Source organism: Sphaeramia orbicularis, chromosome 17, assembly GCF_902148855.1.
Source record: "Sphaeramia orbicularis chromosome 17, fSphaOr1.1, whole genome shotgun sequence".
NCBI lineage: Eukaryota > Metazoa > Chordata > Actinopteri > Kurtiformes > Apogonidae > Sphaeramia > Sphaeramia orbicularis.
In genome coordinates this window covers 28194150-28210763 of record NC_043973.1, presented here as the reverse complement: position 1 = coordinate 28210763, position 16614 = coordinate 28194150, and the positions used below count along the sequence as shown (strand labels likewise).

Below are 16614 nucleotides of genomic sequence, written 5' to 3'. Positions count from 1 at the left end.
TGAAATAGAAAAAAGTGTAAAATAATTAAAAACAAACTGTATGAAATTTTTTTTGACATTATTCCACAAGTGTGCGAAAAAGGCACACTTGGTGCTTAGTAAGGGCCTTGCTGGACGGGATACTGGAGGGATAACAACCAAGAAATGAGCATAAATCATTGGCAAATGACTCATTTTGGAGAAATAGTTATTTCCATATTTGCTTTTTACTGTAATCTTAAGTTTTCTTAAGAGAAAAAAAAGTCAATATTTTACCCATTATTTTTCAGGAATGGTGCACAATTTGGCACAAACATTCACTTAGACTCGAGGCTGAACTGGAAGTATTTTGGTGGAGCTGAGGTCAAAGGTCAGTATTTCAGGAACACCTTGAGGGAGTTCCATCCCACGTCGTACAGATATTCACTTGATCTTGATCTAGGATGAACTTTTTTAGCCTTTGAAAGTCAAAGGTTAAAGTCATCGCACATGTACTGTGTATGGCCATAAATGCAGCAGAGACATTATGCTACAGGGGTAGTGAGTGCATTTGCTTGACTTTACAGTTGTTAGTTTTATTTATTTATTTTTTTTATGTGTGTGTATGTCTACCCTTTTGATTCTTGCCTCCTTGTCCTCATCACTACCCTTAAGGTCTGCATGCGTGGTACGGCTGCTTTGCTCCAGTTCCTGCACCTAAATGGCATATCCAACTGCAATGAGCTGAGAGGTCCCTGTGCTTTCATGGTATGGCCTAGTTTGTACTGTCCCCAGCTCATGAAATTAAATTTCACATGGCTTGAAGGAAAGGTTGGCATAACTGGCTCAGGTGTATAGCAAACACAAGTTCTTTTCATCATTGAGTTTTGGGATATTATACCCTTCATTTCTACTAGTCTACAGGAGATGTTTGAGCCCAGGCAAAGTAATTACAATTTAAGGGGAACTGAAATCTACAAGAAAATTAAGTGTAGAACAAACATAAAAAGCCAGTGTATCTCTGTTAGAGGGGTACATCTGTGGAATAATCTGGAGCAAAACTTAAAAATGTCTTTTTCAATTTGTGCATTTAAAAAGATGTATAAATCCACTATAATAACAAAATATAGAACATTATAGAAGTATGCATAAAATAAGATATTATTGTAGTTAATTGGTTGTCATGATAAGAAGATACTATCATATTTTTTGATCATTGTATTAGGAGTAAATATTTAAAGTGCATATAAATATTATAGTTTATGTTAAAAATGGTTGATTATGCATATCTGATTGTGTGTGAGGTGACTAAAAAGTGTATATGAATGGCTTGTATGGATGTTTTGTGTTATTGTAAAAAATATACAGAGGAAAATGTGTGTTTACAAAGCAAAGGAAGCGGATCTAGTTTGATTATTAGTTTGCAAAAAGGGGGTGGGAGTCAATAAGTTATTCTTCTTCCCATTCCTTTTCAAGTGCAGATAAATTGTATTGATTACCTCCGCCAAGGAGGTTATGTTTTTGCCAGGGTTTGTTTGTTTGTCTGTCTGTCTGTTTGTCTGTCCGTTAGTGTGCAACATAACTCAAAAAGTTATGGACAGATTTTGATGAAATTTTCAGGGTTTGTTGGAAATGGGATAAGGAAGAAATGATTAAATTTTGGTGGTGATCGGGGGTTGGGGGGCCCACAGGGGGGCCCATTTCCAACAAACCCTGAAAATTTCATCAAAATCTGTCCATAACTTTTTGAGTTATGTTGCACACTAACGGACAGACAAACAGACAGACAGACAAACAAACAAACCCTGGCAAAAACATAACCTCCTTGGTGGAGGTCTGCGCTCTCTGAGTGCTTCTAGTTTTTTTTTTTTTTTTTTTTGACCATGTTGTATTATTCTTTGTTATCTGATGATTCTATGTGCTCGAAATAAACTACTACTACTACTACTACTGCTGCCGTTTGAAATTCATCCATCTATGGAGCTGTGGTTTTCAGCTGAAACACTTCTGTAATCTGAGATCAAATGTGAATGGTCATGTAGTGTTTTAACCTCAATCTAACCAACTCAGGTACCTGCACGCATATAGGTATGTTTTGTTGTATCTCACAGGTGCTTTGTCATCTCACAGATGCTTTATCTTTCCACTTTTAAATGTTTACCCAACTCAGTTTCATCAGTGTCATATCTTTGTTATCTGTTTCTGTTTTAATTAGTGGTTTTTAGAAATACCAATGTATCTCAGTCCCTGGGGATGCCATGCAATTTTAATAAATGGACCTATTTAATGAGTTCATTTTTGCCATTGGTCTTAATTACCTCTGCCAAGGAGGTTATGTTTTTGCCAGGGTTTGTTTGTCTGTCTGTTTGTCTGTCCGTTAGTGTGCAACATAACTCAAAAAGTTATGGACAGATTTTGATTAAATTTTCAGGGTTTGTTGGAAATGGGATAAGGAAGAAATGATTAACTTTTGGGGGTGATCGGGGGTGGGGGGGGCCACGGGGGGGCCCACTGATCCGCCTTGGCGGAGGTCTGCGCTCTCCGAGTGCTTCTAGTTTAAAGTATTGCAAAACCAGCACAGATTTTGCTGCCTGTTGATCAGTTGTCTTCTACCTTGAGCACAACATGAGGCAAATCACATTCTTTATCTGACTGCAGTGTGTTTATGGTTCTGTATAAAACTGCATATAGTTCTATACAAACACAAGTCATTTCACATAATATACAAACAGAAAACTATGAATGTGATTTATGTTTTATGCAATATTACTTTGTACCTTAGGTAATATATGACGTTGCAATAAAACTTATTATTTTGGAATGATCAGAAAACTAGTTCATCTCTGCTGTTTAGCTCAGCTTGTTTACCAGTAGGAGTTACTGATGTAAACAAATGGTTATCGAGATCTGTAGGTCATAACTCACATTATCTGTCATTATAACATGTTCATAATACAGTGATGCTACATTAGATATAATCATAGTTAATGTGACGGGTCTGAGCAGATGGGGTGCAGATTATCTAAAGGGACCGAATGCTGTTTGATCAGATTACATCCTGTTATTAGGTTGTTTATGTGAAGTTAAATAAATGCAGCCTGTGACAGAAAAGCCCTGAGAGAAGTCTGAAGTGTATCTGATGCAGTAATAAAAAAAAAAACCTTCGGCAGACAAAATGAAGATGACAGGAAAAAAATAATGAGTCTCATAATGACATATAATGTAAGTTATGACCTACAACTATCTCGATAATCATAATCAAGATGAACCCACCAAGTGATGTCATCAGCTAGCTGCGCCTTGCTGGTAATAGAGTGTGAAACAGTGTAAAATATTGTTTTCTGATAAATGCAAGTGAAATCCAAGTTGAACTACAGTGCCTTAAATTACAATAAATAAATAAATAAATAAATAAACATACTAACATTGTCCAGTGTTTCAGGTTGACTTTAAAGGGGTCATTTTCTGCTAAACCCATTTTTATTAGTCTTTGGTACATTTATTTGTGTATTTGGGGACCCTAACAGTTCAAAAAGTTTGAATTTGAACACTCTAGGTGCTACAAAGCTATCTTTATATTCATTTTGGCAAAAATCGAGTGAATTTCTACAACCCATTTTAATTCATTTTTAATTTGTTGCGTCTATAACTAATTTCATCCCGACATTTGCACATATAAGGTCAAGACTTTCGATGAACATTTCTCAGAGTATGGAGAAATGGGATAGAGCAGCATGGTCAACAACCATGAGGGGGTGGGGTATGAAGTGGGTCATTTAAAGGGCTGGCACTCAAAATGACCTTTCTGGTGTCATTACTCAGAAATAGGGTTGAAGATATACCTGTGGAGTTGAATTAATGAAGAATTCAGACCCAAACATAGCATTTACAGTTTATGTAGACCACAGGGAAATGTTTTAAAATGCATAATTCTTTTTAAAAAAGCAAAATATGATCCCTTTAAACCTTTTCTTTGACCGATGAACCCTAATGACTCCTTAATAATCAGTGAAAGACAAATAACAGTAAAAAGTGTTGCCATTTCAGTTAGATTTATTCCAAAGTTGCCAGTATTCTGAATTTGACAGATGTCATGTAAACAGTATATTCCTCATAGATATACCAAAATCAGGCCTTTGTCCAATTCTCACTTGTGGGAAAGGATGATAGTATTCTGGTACGATGACAAGCCTTTGGACATGCATACAGAACATTTGGAAAATGAATCTAATTAACGTGATTTATTGCTGGTTGCAACTCACAGCCACTGTTTATGGTCAGCTGAGATAGAGACAAAGACCCTCTGTGGTAAAGATGGATGCTCCGAACCGGGCCCAGTTCTGGGGGGGGCAACAACGCCCTGCCTCCTCAAAAAAAAGTTTCCGAATGTAGGGAAAAGGAAAATGAGGTGCACAACAGTGGGAGACATAGAGGATTTAGTAAACCATCCTAAGTTTCACTTTCATTTTCACTTTGTACAGTCATACGGTGTGACACCCCCGAACCGGGCCCAGCATCATCTGCTATTATTATTTGTGCATACTGTATATGTTATATTTTCTGTGCAGAGATGGAAATATAAAAGACAGTTAACCCTTTCATGCATGAATTATGAGACCCTTAATCAAGATTTTTTTTTTCCTGAGTGTTTTTATTCCTCTTTAGGCATGAAAAAAACATGCCTAAAAAAATTTTTCTTATGAACCTATTTTTCATGGAGTTGCAAAAATGTCCGCTCAGCTGGACACGTTTAATTTTTGAAGCAAGGAAACATGTATTTACTGATATACTCTGCGAAAACTATGAAATAAAAACATTTTTAATGTTTACTTTAGGTAATTCATTTATCAGACAGGGGTAGTTGTTTGTTTACTCTCTTTACTAGTTTGTCTGATAAATGAATTACCTACAATAATTATATGTGGAAGACAGTATGAACCTTTACCAGACCTTTATTTTTAATGCTGCTAATCTAATGTTTTCTCACATTTTAACACTCTAATACCAGTCATTACTCACTTCATGGAGATAATATGCAAAAAAACAAAAAAAAAATTACAAAAACTGTTATTTACAGACTAATAACAATTGATTTACACTTAAACATGTTACTCTAGATCAGGTTTATCAAGAACAGCAAAGTTACAGTAATGGTATGAATTGCAGTGTATGGGATGATGTGTAAGCGTCCACTGTGTTGGCTGATATGGAACTAAAACAACAAAATCCATGAATATATAAGAGAACAGCTGTAGAATAGCTGTCCACTGTAGTGGTCACTATGCATGAAAGGGTTAATGCAAATAAACCCGTTTGTACTCTTTTATTCCCTCACCCAATGAGAAATGATAAGGAGTCAGATCGATAAGCAAAAACGATAATGGAATCAGAATTGTTAAATTCTTATCAATTTCTATCCATACATGTAACTATAGTCATTGACTTGGGTTTATTTCAGTTGTTTGATATTAGGGTCCTCATATAAATAGGAAGTTACAGGAAATTAAATGATACCAGAGTCAAAGGGGATGTAAGCGTTTAAGGACTAACATGGATTTGTGTTGGGATAAAATCTGTACGTTTTGTTAAAGGACAGTGAATATTATCATTGTGCATAAAAAGCCACTTAACTGTAACTCTAAAATGATCATAATCAGAGGCTTCTTTCAGACGACATTAAGTACATCCCTAATACTGAACTCAGAAGGAATAATTGAATATTTTGCTGTGATGGCTTTTTCTTACAGCAGTTTACTCTCCCTGGGGATCCCAGCTGGTAGCCCTTATGGGGTGTTATGGTATGTCAAAAGTGTTGGCAGGACGAAGATTAGGGAGACAAAGCAGGAATGTCAATTTTTTTTTTGGTTTCGGTCAATCAATCTGGAATTTGACCTCTTGGCAGAAACATGACACAGACCTGAACAGACAGATGACAAACCAAAGCACAGAGCAGTCAGACAAAGAAATGTCTGTTTACACAGTCTTTAAGTGAAAACTGCTGTCCTGCGGTCTTGTAGCTGTAGTCTTATCCTTGTTGCAGGTCTCACAGTTGGGAACACGGCAGTAATCAAGAGAAAGAAAGCAATGAAAATGAAGTGAAGACACTAAATGTTTCCTTAACAACTCAAAATGAGGTGTTTTAAAACATCCTTGACATCCACTTATTCAACAGTGACTAATTTCCATTCCATAGGACATTCATGTTTACACTTAAAAACAGATTTCCGTCACCTCTTTAGCTCACCAAACATGCCCAGATCCTGTGATTCATCTTCAACATTCATATTGTGTTTGTTTACATGTACATATTTGTGCATTCAAGGAAGTCAGTAGCAAGGCTAGTGGAGTATGTGGGCGACGTTGGCAGTGAACACACCAGTTTCTTTCATCTCCTGATGCATCTTAACAGCAGCGGAGTATGGTCACCGCTGGATTGCACACAGAACGGCACCTTTTAATGGCAGCTTTATGTCCTATGAAAAGAAAGAGCTGTTATTATTTTTGTTAACTGTGTGAACGTAGTGCATTAGGAGGAGATGAGATTCATACCTATCATAGGCAATGAACAGATGGTTAGTCAGGAATGCACTCTTCCTGCACCAGTGCCTTGAATTAGTCCTACTTCAGTGGAATAGCTCACAGGGACAAACCTCACAACCTGCCCCCCTCCTCTGCTTCTGCACCGTCACTGCTTGTTTCACAAACACAGTGTGATATTTGTCTTGGAGAAAGTGAGAATTTTATCTGGAAAGCACCTTGTTCTGCCACTGTATAATCAGCTCTCCAATGCTTGAATGTGCTGGTTTTTTTTAGCGTTTTTGAATCTTTTGCGTGGATGGAAGTGGCTTGTGATAACAGTAATGTCCTTTACATTTCACAAAAATATGTGCTGTTTAAATGGGATTATAAAAAAGGAAAGGTCACATCCGCAGACAAACACCATCTCTCTGATAGCGAATACTTTGCATTGGACCTGTAGCAATTACATCAAAACTCGCCATACTGCAATTATTGGAGCAATTATTTTGCCTAATCCTGGCGATAGTCTCCATTCTTCTAGGGTTTAATAATAATGTGGACTATTTGTCTCGGTGGAGATCTGAGCTCTGTGGGTTATTTATGGATATGGGTGTGCATGTGAGTAGGCTGTATAATCAGGTGATCAAGAAAAGTGAATAAGATCTGAAATGTATTAAAAGACTGTAGATGTACAATAGACAGATTTAGAGAGGACATGACAGTGCATAAAACAGGGTCATCTGCATAGAAGTGTACTATTATGTATAATTACAATTAGGGGTGATAGATATTCTACTGTTGTGATGAATAAAAGAGAGCCAAGACCAATCATGAACCACACAGAAGTAACATATCAAAATGGATGTGTTTTCATGGAAACACATACCTTTCCTAATGTCTGTGGTGATTTTTCTGTTTACTGGTTTTATTCCTGTTGATAAGTTCCAGCGTAAATGAAGCACAACATACTGATACTGACTGTCTCCTGTGTAGGTGAAGTTTTTAATCATGCAAAATATTTTAGTTCTCTAAAAAGCAGTAATGATTTAAGTTCATCGCTCACTTCACTCCAGAATCAACTGATTAACTACAAAATCAACATCTCTCTCATATCATCAATAATACAAATGTGTATCTTCCTCTTTGTTTCAGATACAAAGAATATGAGTGGTGATTGTCTCTATTGTGTCTTTCTTTTTATTTGGAAGTGCAGTGTTTGAAACTTGAAAAACAAGGGAATGTTAAAACATGTTATTACCAAAACATGTTATTAGAGTAAATTATGATTCTACTTTGGTACAAAACAATTGAAATTCACCTCAGTTTTGATGATATTGTTTGTGCTGATGGTGTACAGGGCTGCATTATATTCAAACATATTCCAATATTCTAAACCAACAAAGTGGAAGTACTGCTGAGTCTTCTTGGTGATTATCCACTGGGGCTCTTTGGAAACATGTGGTCTGTCTTACTATTTGGAATAAAAAATAAAAAAAAAATTCTGCATTAACATGCAAGATTTCAAGAAATATTCCAAGGCACACTGTAGGATTTGTGTATAAATAAAATGCCTTTATTACTCCAAGACAATCATTTAAAATACAGCCAGAGTGTTGCGATCTCTGATCTTCATCAGGGATTTTTTTCACCAGTATTCCAATATTCTTTGTGGTTCATTCAAAATAGAATAAATTTACTATTTCTGAACCACTCAAAGTATATTTCAACAGCACACAACAGTTGCAACACTTGCAGTTGTGTTGCACCATAGCTTTGAACTAATATGATTTCTATCTATTCTGTAGTGTAAAGGGGTAATCACTTTAACAACAAGACATTTTTGGCATCTTTGACAGTCATTCTCCAGTCACAGTTTATACCTGGGTTTATGTTAAACAGTGCTGAATACATTAGCTGTTCTTTCATGGCTGCCCTTTAAGAGCTGCCTATAGACCGCACAAATACTCTACAAATGCCACATGGCAACTGATCAATGAACACACTAGGGGAACTTTTTAGAAAGTCAATAAACAAGTATTGCAACCGACTGCTGTAATGTGTCTCACAGGATCCATTCTCCACTCTTTCAAGCGGTTTTGTGAGTCAGCTGACTATGATTTACCTCTCTGTTCTGTGCTAAGCAGCTCCAGTCAACCTGATGAGAACTAGGATTTTCCTTTGTGAATGCAGCTAAAAGCATTTCCAAATCAATATACAATATGTGCTGGCATAAGTCAAATGAAAGCATAACATCAACTCTAATTTTCAGTTTCCAGCTGCCACAAGCTGTTTTCTTCTCCCTGCCCTCCGAGCACAAATGTCACATTATGTAAAAGTCGTTCAAATGTAAAGAGTTTTACTCTGATGTTGCTACCGCAGCCTGAAGAGACGCTGGAAGCTTTATTGAGATGGATGGCTTCCTAATTGTATCAAAATGTTTTGTTGTTTACAGGAATCACAAAGTCATTATGAGTAAATATAAATAACTGCACCTCTGTGAGATTTGTCTAAACCTCCAGACCCCAAGGGGAAGCCATTTACCCTGCAACATCAAAATAAACATAGTTATTCATCCATTCATTCATGTATTTTAGGAAAATATCTTAAAGGCACCAGGATTAATAACACGGTTGCATAGAATGACTTGAGGCAAATAGTTATGTAAAAATAATGCACACTTCAAACAATCATATACCATTTTGGCCCTTTGACCCAATTTTGTTAAAGGGGTTAAATGTTTTATTAATATTCTAAATTCTCTACAGCAGAAGGAAGTCATGTACCAGAACACATTTATGACACTGTATATCCACTCACTGAATAAAGTATAAAGCTCATTATTTACACACATCTGTATTACAGTATCATAAAGGTTTCTTCTTTAAACAGGAATTCATAGGTGATTCCTTTGACAGTATAACACTGTCTTATACTCTTCACATAAGGCATCAGCTGATAGTTTACATTACAGCTCTGTTAGCTTATGGCACGTTATGGCACTGGAGTTAACCACATCCCACCTCAAAGCATTCCAGACAATTCATGTTGAACACGAACAACAAATACGGAGGATGGCAGATCTAAGCACCTATTTGCTTTCTTACTGAAGAGGCTTTTTGACTGTCAACTGTCAACAGTACAGTGTTCTCATATACGCAAACAAGATGGAAGAGGCTAAATGGCGGATGAGCTAATTATACATTGTGAAGTTTTTTTTTCCATTGTGAACTTCCACCATTGTTGTGTTGATGTCACGTTGTAGTTAGCGGTGAGGTCGGGGTTCTTTGATCTGGCCCCACTTTGCAACTAGGACCTCCGGCTTCGACAGGCATTCCAATGCATTTTATCTAATTGGATGTCAGAAACTTCCCACCCCCAAGCACTTTGAAATGCACCATTAGCTCTGTTTTTTAGACAGAAAACAGCCACAGTAAAACTGCAAATCAACTCCATTTTCTCACCAGTAACTGCACTAAAGATCTGCTTAGAATCGTCCAATTAAGGTCAGAACTGTCACAGTTTAGTCTGAACTGTGGATCAACACATAGCAAAGAAACACTGTGATTCAAGCATCAAACTGTTTTTTTTTTTTTTTTTTGTTTTTTAAATTTTTTTTATTTAGAGCTGTATCCAGTTGTGAAAACAGTACTTCTAGATTTTGTCAAAGTTACTTTCTTTGACTCTAAAAGTTGTTTCTTGTCTTCTCATTCCATCTGGTCACTTTCTGATACCCAGTAGCATTAGTTGTCCGCATCATGGTAGACTTCATTATGAGTGACTCACTACTCCCTCTAGTGGTCACATAAATTCTCTATATCTCTACAGTCTAATATAGGGGTATCAGACTCATTTTAGTTCTGTTCCACATTCAGCCCAATTTGATCTCAAGTGGGCCGGACCAGTAAAATAATAACAGTGAAAACAGTAAAATTCTATTATGATCAGGTTTACATCTACAAAGTTTCCTTAAAAATCTGAATAACATGAACAACTTGAATTGTCTTAAGAAAAACAAGTGCAATTTTCACACTATTCTGTCTCGGTTTATCAATTTATCATTTACACGTGTGTATTACAATCGCACAAAACATTTAGTAACAGGCAGAATATTGGTAAAATTGCATTTACTTTTCTTAAGACATTTCCGTTTGTTCATATTTGTTCAGATTATTCACATTTTTTGTAAAAGTATAGTTTGGTAATGTAAACATTTTCATGTAATTTTACTTTTTTGCACCAAAAAAACTAAGAAAAAATTTGGGGTTATCATTATTTATAGGTCATTATGATAATATTTTACTGGTTCTGACCCACTTGAAATCTAATTGGACTGTATGTGTCTGTACACGGAACCTGAATTAAAATGATTTTGACACCATTGATTGTTAATATCTTCAGTGTAATTTTTGCAGTTTTTCACAAATTCATCCCGCGGGCCGGATTGGACCCTTTGGTGGGCCGGATTTGGCCCCCTGGCCGAATGTTTGACGCCTGTGGTCTAATATAAAGGTGTCTTTGGCAGAACCTCAGAGCCTTAACACAGTAATGATAATTTTAGGTCATCATTTTTATTTGAAAGTAAAAATACAACATATTACCCCTGAACTGAAAATTTAATATGCACAAGAGGCCTGAAAATATTGTTTGAAAATAATAATTGAGCTTTAACTGAATCTATTTTTCCTGCTGTATAGCAGGGGTCTCAAACTCATTTTCTTTCACACAATCAGCCCCATTTGAGCTCCAGTGGACCGGACCAGTAAAATAATAGCATAATAACCTATCGATAATGACAACTCCAAATTTTTGTCTTTGTTTTAGTCCAAAAAAAACCATTAAATTCTGACATTACTTACTTTTATAAACTATCCAAACAAAAAAGATGTGAATAGCCTGAAAAAATTGAAATTTCTTAAGAAAAATAAGTGCAATTTTAACAATATTCTGCCTCAACTTATCATTTCTACATGTGCATTATGGATTGGATCTACAAAGACACTGAACCCTTAGTAACAGGTAGAAAATTGTTAAAATTGAGCTTAATTTTCTTTAGACATTTCAGGTTGTTCATTTTTGTTCAGGTTATTCATATTTTATTGTTACAGGATAGTTTATAAAGGTAATGTTTTCATAATTGAATGTTATTTTTTGCACTAAAACAGTGACAAAAATTTGAAGTTGTCTTTATTTATAGGCATAGTGTAACTTTTTTTTTCGTATCAAACCGAGAAGAAAATATGGAGTCACTATTTTTTGTAGGTTATTATGTTATTATTTGACTGTAGATCCTATTGATCTGTATGTGGAACCTGAACTAAAATGAGTTCAACAGCTTTGACTGTGCAATTTTTGCACTTTGTAAATTCATCCCACGGGCCGGATTGGAACCTTTGGCGGGTTGCATTTGGCCCCCAGGCCGCATGTTTGAGACCCCTGCTGTATAGGAAATAGAATAAGTTGCAGGTGCTGGCATCACAATTCATAGAAGTCTCATACAATATATGCAAAAAACTCAATTAAAGATGTGTATCTTGGCAGCAGACTGGATAAATTTATCACACTCACTTGCAAGTCATAAATGAACTGAAGACAATTTACTGCTTCTCTGTTTCCTCTCAGCTCCTTATAAAATTTCTAGTGTTAAACAGATACGAGGCGCCTCTGACTGAAGTGCAGTCAGGAAAAACGAAACATTCAGTACAAAGTTGATTATGGAAAGCAGGTTTTAAAAGATATGCAAATAAACTGACAGAGTAAGAAGCTTTGCATTTTCCCACCATGAATAAAAATTGTTGTTATTTCTGAATTGGTATTCTGTGAAAGAGTCAGGCAGATAGTAGGGCTAAACTTTGAACTGAACTCTAAAGAAATTAAGACAACACTTTGGTGTAACGTCACCTCTACAAATAATTTGCCTATGCCAGCTCTGACTCAGCTGAATCTGGTGTCTGATATGGAATACAAATGTGAGATTTAAATCGTAGAACAAATTGAAACGATCTCGTGACAGAGTTCGGCAGGTATTACAACAGTGGCAACAATAACGCTGCAATTTCATTGTTTTCTCATCCGTGTTCCTGACTCTTCTCTTGCAGGGAGCGCTTACAGGGAATGCATGGATAATGGGACGTGGGCACTGAAGAGCAATTATTCCAATTGTGAACCTATTTTGGAAGAGAAGGTTAGTGCAATGTCCTTCATTTTGTAACCAATCACTGAACAATCTCGGATAAATGCTCATTACAGTTTCTCATCACTACACTAACACAAAGGGAAAGCCAATTAAACACAGATAGGGTACAGTCAGTGGTGCTTGAGTTGCTTGATGATTATTGTTAATGCCATTTTGCTTTTGTATGCAGTGTAGATGTTTGTTTGCTTTTAATCCGTTTTAGCAGCCGTGTCTTTGTTGCCACCAGCAAAACAGGAGGCAGAACAGCAAAAGTGCAAAGACACTGTATTGTCAGGACTGAGTCTGGCCTGATTACCTCACATCATGTCTCCTGATTATGTATATTTCTGGGTCTTGCTCTATTTTCTCAGACAATTTTAAACCAAGACATCTGAAGTGTGTCAATGACATTTGCTGTCTCTCCCTTCAGTTAAACCTTGCAACAAAACACATTTTACAGCCTGCAGTTTTATTTATGCATGCATTTGTCTTACTCCATTTTCCAACTGTAACAACGTCAAAATAATTCACATGTTGTCTTTGCAGAGAAAATATCCAATGCATTACAAAATAGCGCTGATCATCAACTACCTAGGCCACTGTATCTCTGTGGGAGCTCTAGTCGTGGCCTTCATTCTCTTCTTATGCTTAAGGCAAGTACAGAAATAGCGCCCATATAAATGTGTCCTGTGTTCTTGAGACCTACACTCAAGGAAATGTGCGTAATATCCCCAGACTGCTTATCATTAAGTCGTTTATGTCAAATGAATAGATCTGTGCATCTGGGCTCTGCCAGAACAATGGACAGACATTCTGCATTTCATAACACGTCTTTCCTCCAAAGCCGACATGCCTCTCTTTGTGTTCAGGTTTACACACAAACACAAAACACAAAGCAGATACCAAACAGCCTCAGCTGTGCAGAGCGATATGGAGTTTGATTTCTGTTGGTTCCTGAAAGTACATATTGATTTGTGTAGATAAAACCAAGATAATCAATAGTCCCCTATAGACCCCAAAAGGTACATCCACTTACTCTTTTTTTTCCCCACAGAAGTTTATCTTTGGTGAGGTAAAAAAAAAAAAAAAAAAAAAAAAAAAAAAAATCCCTGGACACATTTTCACCAACGTGTGAATCTGAAGCTTTGGTTACAAACACTTGTCAAAATGAAACTCACTCTTTAAAGCCGTGATTCTCAGCTGATTCTCTCTTTTGGGTTGTGGGCCTTTGCCTGGGTGGCAAAAAATAATATTAAGAAACACTAGTTGCACTTTATTACAGTAATTAAATTCATTTAGCATGAAAACACTAGTTGCTTTTCCATTGGACATTTGCACAAAACTTATTTATTTTTTATTTCATATTTACTAAATGTCAAAATGTTGGTTTTTCCATTAAATCACAAATGCAATGATTTTTTAATTTATTTTCGCAAATGACACAAGAAGTCACTCCATAAACATGGCGACGAACGTAAATGTCATGTTGGTTTACAGATATATCCATTATTACTATATATTACCCCTCTATCCCGTACTAAATTTAAAAAATGATTTGGTTTTCTGGTGTGTCCACACATACAGCATCATGTTTCTTTTAAAATTCTTCAACTTCGCTTGTTGTAACGTCCGTCAACATCCTTTTTTTTTTTTTTTTTTTAAATTCACGCGACTCTAGTTGCAGAAAAAGGTCTTTTCATTGCAGTTTTGTGTGATATACCTATTGTAACATGCCTGGAAAACCACCTCTTGCCAGTGCAAAAACTTTTTTATCAAAAAAAGAAAAGAGTTTAGGTGAAATTGTTGTTTTTCCATTAGGTAAATTTTTATGCGCAATTTTAAGCAACTACTGAATCTGTTAAAATGGGCTGTTATGTAATGTTCTGATTGTCAGCTTTGATTAGTGCTTGAATAAGTGACTAAATGCACTTTTAATTTTTAACTGAGTATACTTTATGGTTTTGGTTAAATTGTGCCTAATTTAGTGTTTTCCTCTTTCATTTCTTTTCATTTCATTTATTTATTCATTCTAATCTAAATGATTGGAAAGGAGCAGGATGAAGAAAACTTATAACACCTGCCCCTTTCTTGAAACATCTGCTCACATCTTACAGCTATTACAACTGTTACAGTAAACAGTTTACATGATAGTCAATGAAAATAAAACAAATCCAAAATGCATAAGTAGAATTATTTCATCATATGCTTTTAGAACACCTTTAACATCTGCTGGTCAGTTTGGTTTATCATTATACTTGTCTCTTGTGTTTTCATACTGTGATATTCTGTATTATCTCAGGTTCAAAACACACCGTTTTTTCATTAAATAAATTTGAGAAGTTTAACTTTTATCAATTTGGGTCACGTCTTGTCATTTATGGGTGATAGTGGGTCCTGAACCCAGACCAGTTGAGAACCACTGCTTTAAAACATGCTGACATCAATTCAATAGCAGTCTTTTCACGTTACACACTCTAAATCCTGTATGTTCGATATGATATGATATGATGATATGTGTAATAAAAGCTCTTTACCGCCTATTTTAGGAGCATACGATGCCTTCGAAACATCATCCACTGGAACTTGATCACCACTTTCATACTAAGAAACGTTATGTGGTTTTTGCTTCAGCTTATTGACCACAATATTCACGAGAGCAATGAGGTAACAGCGTAATGTCACATGTGTAATTCTTTTATTACATAATTATTTTCTTCTACTTTGTGAATTTGACTCCCTGTCTTTTCTTTTTCAGCCATGGTGTCGATTAATCACAACAATATACAACTACTTTGTGGTGACCAACTTTTTCTGGATGTTTGTTGAAGGGTGTTACCTCCACACTGCCATTGTAATGACGTACTCCACTGATAAGCTTCGAAAGTGGGTCTTTCTTTTCATCGGTTGGTGTGAGTATTCTTTCTATTTGGCTCTGTTTTTTTTTTTTTCTTTCCATTTTCATATACTACACACAATGTCATGGGCATATAGAAATGAGCACTGACCTAAATGATTAAAGACCATGCTGAATACTAACATGAACCATTAAGTTCAACTGGATGTGTCCGTAATCCTTCCATCATAATCTGTTCATGCAGTTCTCTCTGTGACTACAGCCTCACACTGACCTTGAACTGCTGCTGTTTTACTCATACTTTTTTGACGAAGACGTAATATCATTTCTCTTCAAAAATACTGTTTGCGTGGGTATATTTACTGCATTTTCAGGAGTTGTTGATCACGTTAAAGCTGGATTTATGTTCGCAAGTAGCTCTTCATCACGTAGGTATGCCATATCTGAGGATAGTAGGGGTGTTAGAAAATATCAGTTCTACAATATATCGCGATATTTCATTTCACAATACTGTATCGATATTAACCCTCCAGTATCCGGATGCGCCTTTTAGGCACACTTTGCACTTCGTTTTAAAAACCTTCATATTATTTTTCACAATTTAAATAAGGTTAGAATTCAAAAGTTGTTCATTTTTGCATGATCTTTAAAATTCTGGCCACCAACTAAAATGTGCACATTGTAAACAAAAGAAAATTACAAGACTAGCATCTGTCTCCCAAGTGTGCCTAAAACGCACTATTTCTTCCATTTGATATGTATGATTAGGGCTAACCTTGATTTACAAAAATAAAATCAAATTAGAGTAGAAAAATAAATCAATATATAATATTTAATAGTTTGATTTATAGGTGTGCATTTTACGCACACTTGGTGACAGATGCTAGTATTTTTGAACATTTGACCAAGCGCTAAAAATAATCATGCAAATTAACCAATGTTGGAGTTAATCATTGACATATGCCAGGCTGCAAAAATCAAATAATATGTGATCCACTTTTTCTGTAGTATATTGAAAAATTTTTTTTGTTTTGTTTTTTGCATCCAAAAAAATGGTTTGTTTACATTACAAACACATAATTTAAAGGGTTTAAAAATGTGACAATTATTG

At 35.8% G+C, this 16614-nt stretch overlaps 1 protein-coding gene across 1 annotated transcript in view; it reads left to right on the top strand.

Annotated features, from left to right (window-relative positions):
• The window catches only part of crhr2 (corticotropin releasing hormone receptor 2), a 70458-nt gene that overhangs the window by 28806 nt on the left and 25038 nt on the right, over positions 1-16614 (top strand). The window contains 4 exon segments of the mRNA XM_030160877.1: positions 12573-12658; positions 13196-13302; positions 15196-15313; positions 15405-15558. Coding sequence (XP_030016737.1) covers positions 12573-12658; positions 13196-13302; positions 15196-15313; positions 15405-15558 — 465 coding nt within the window.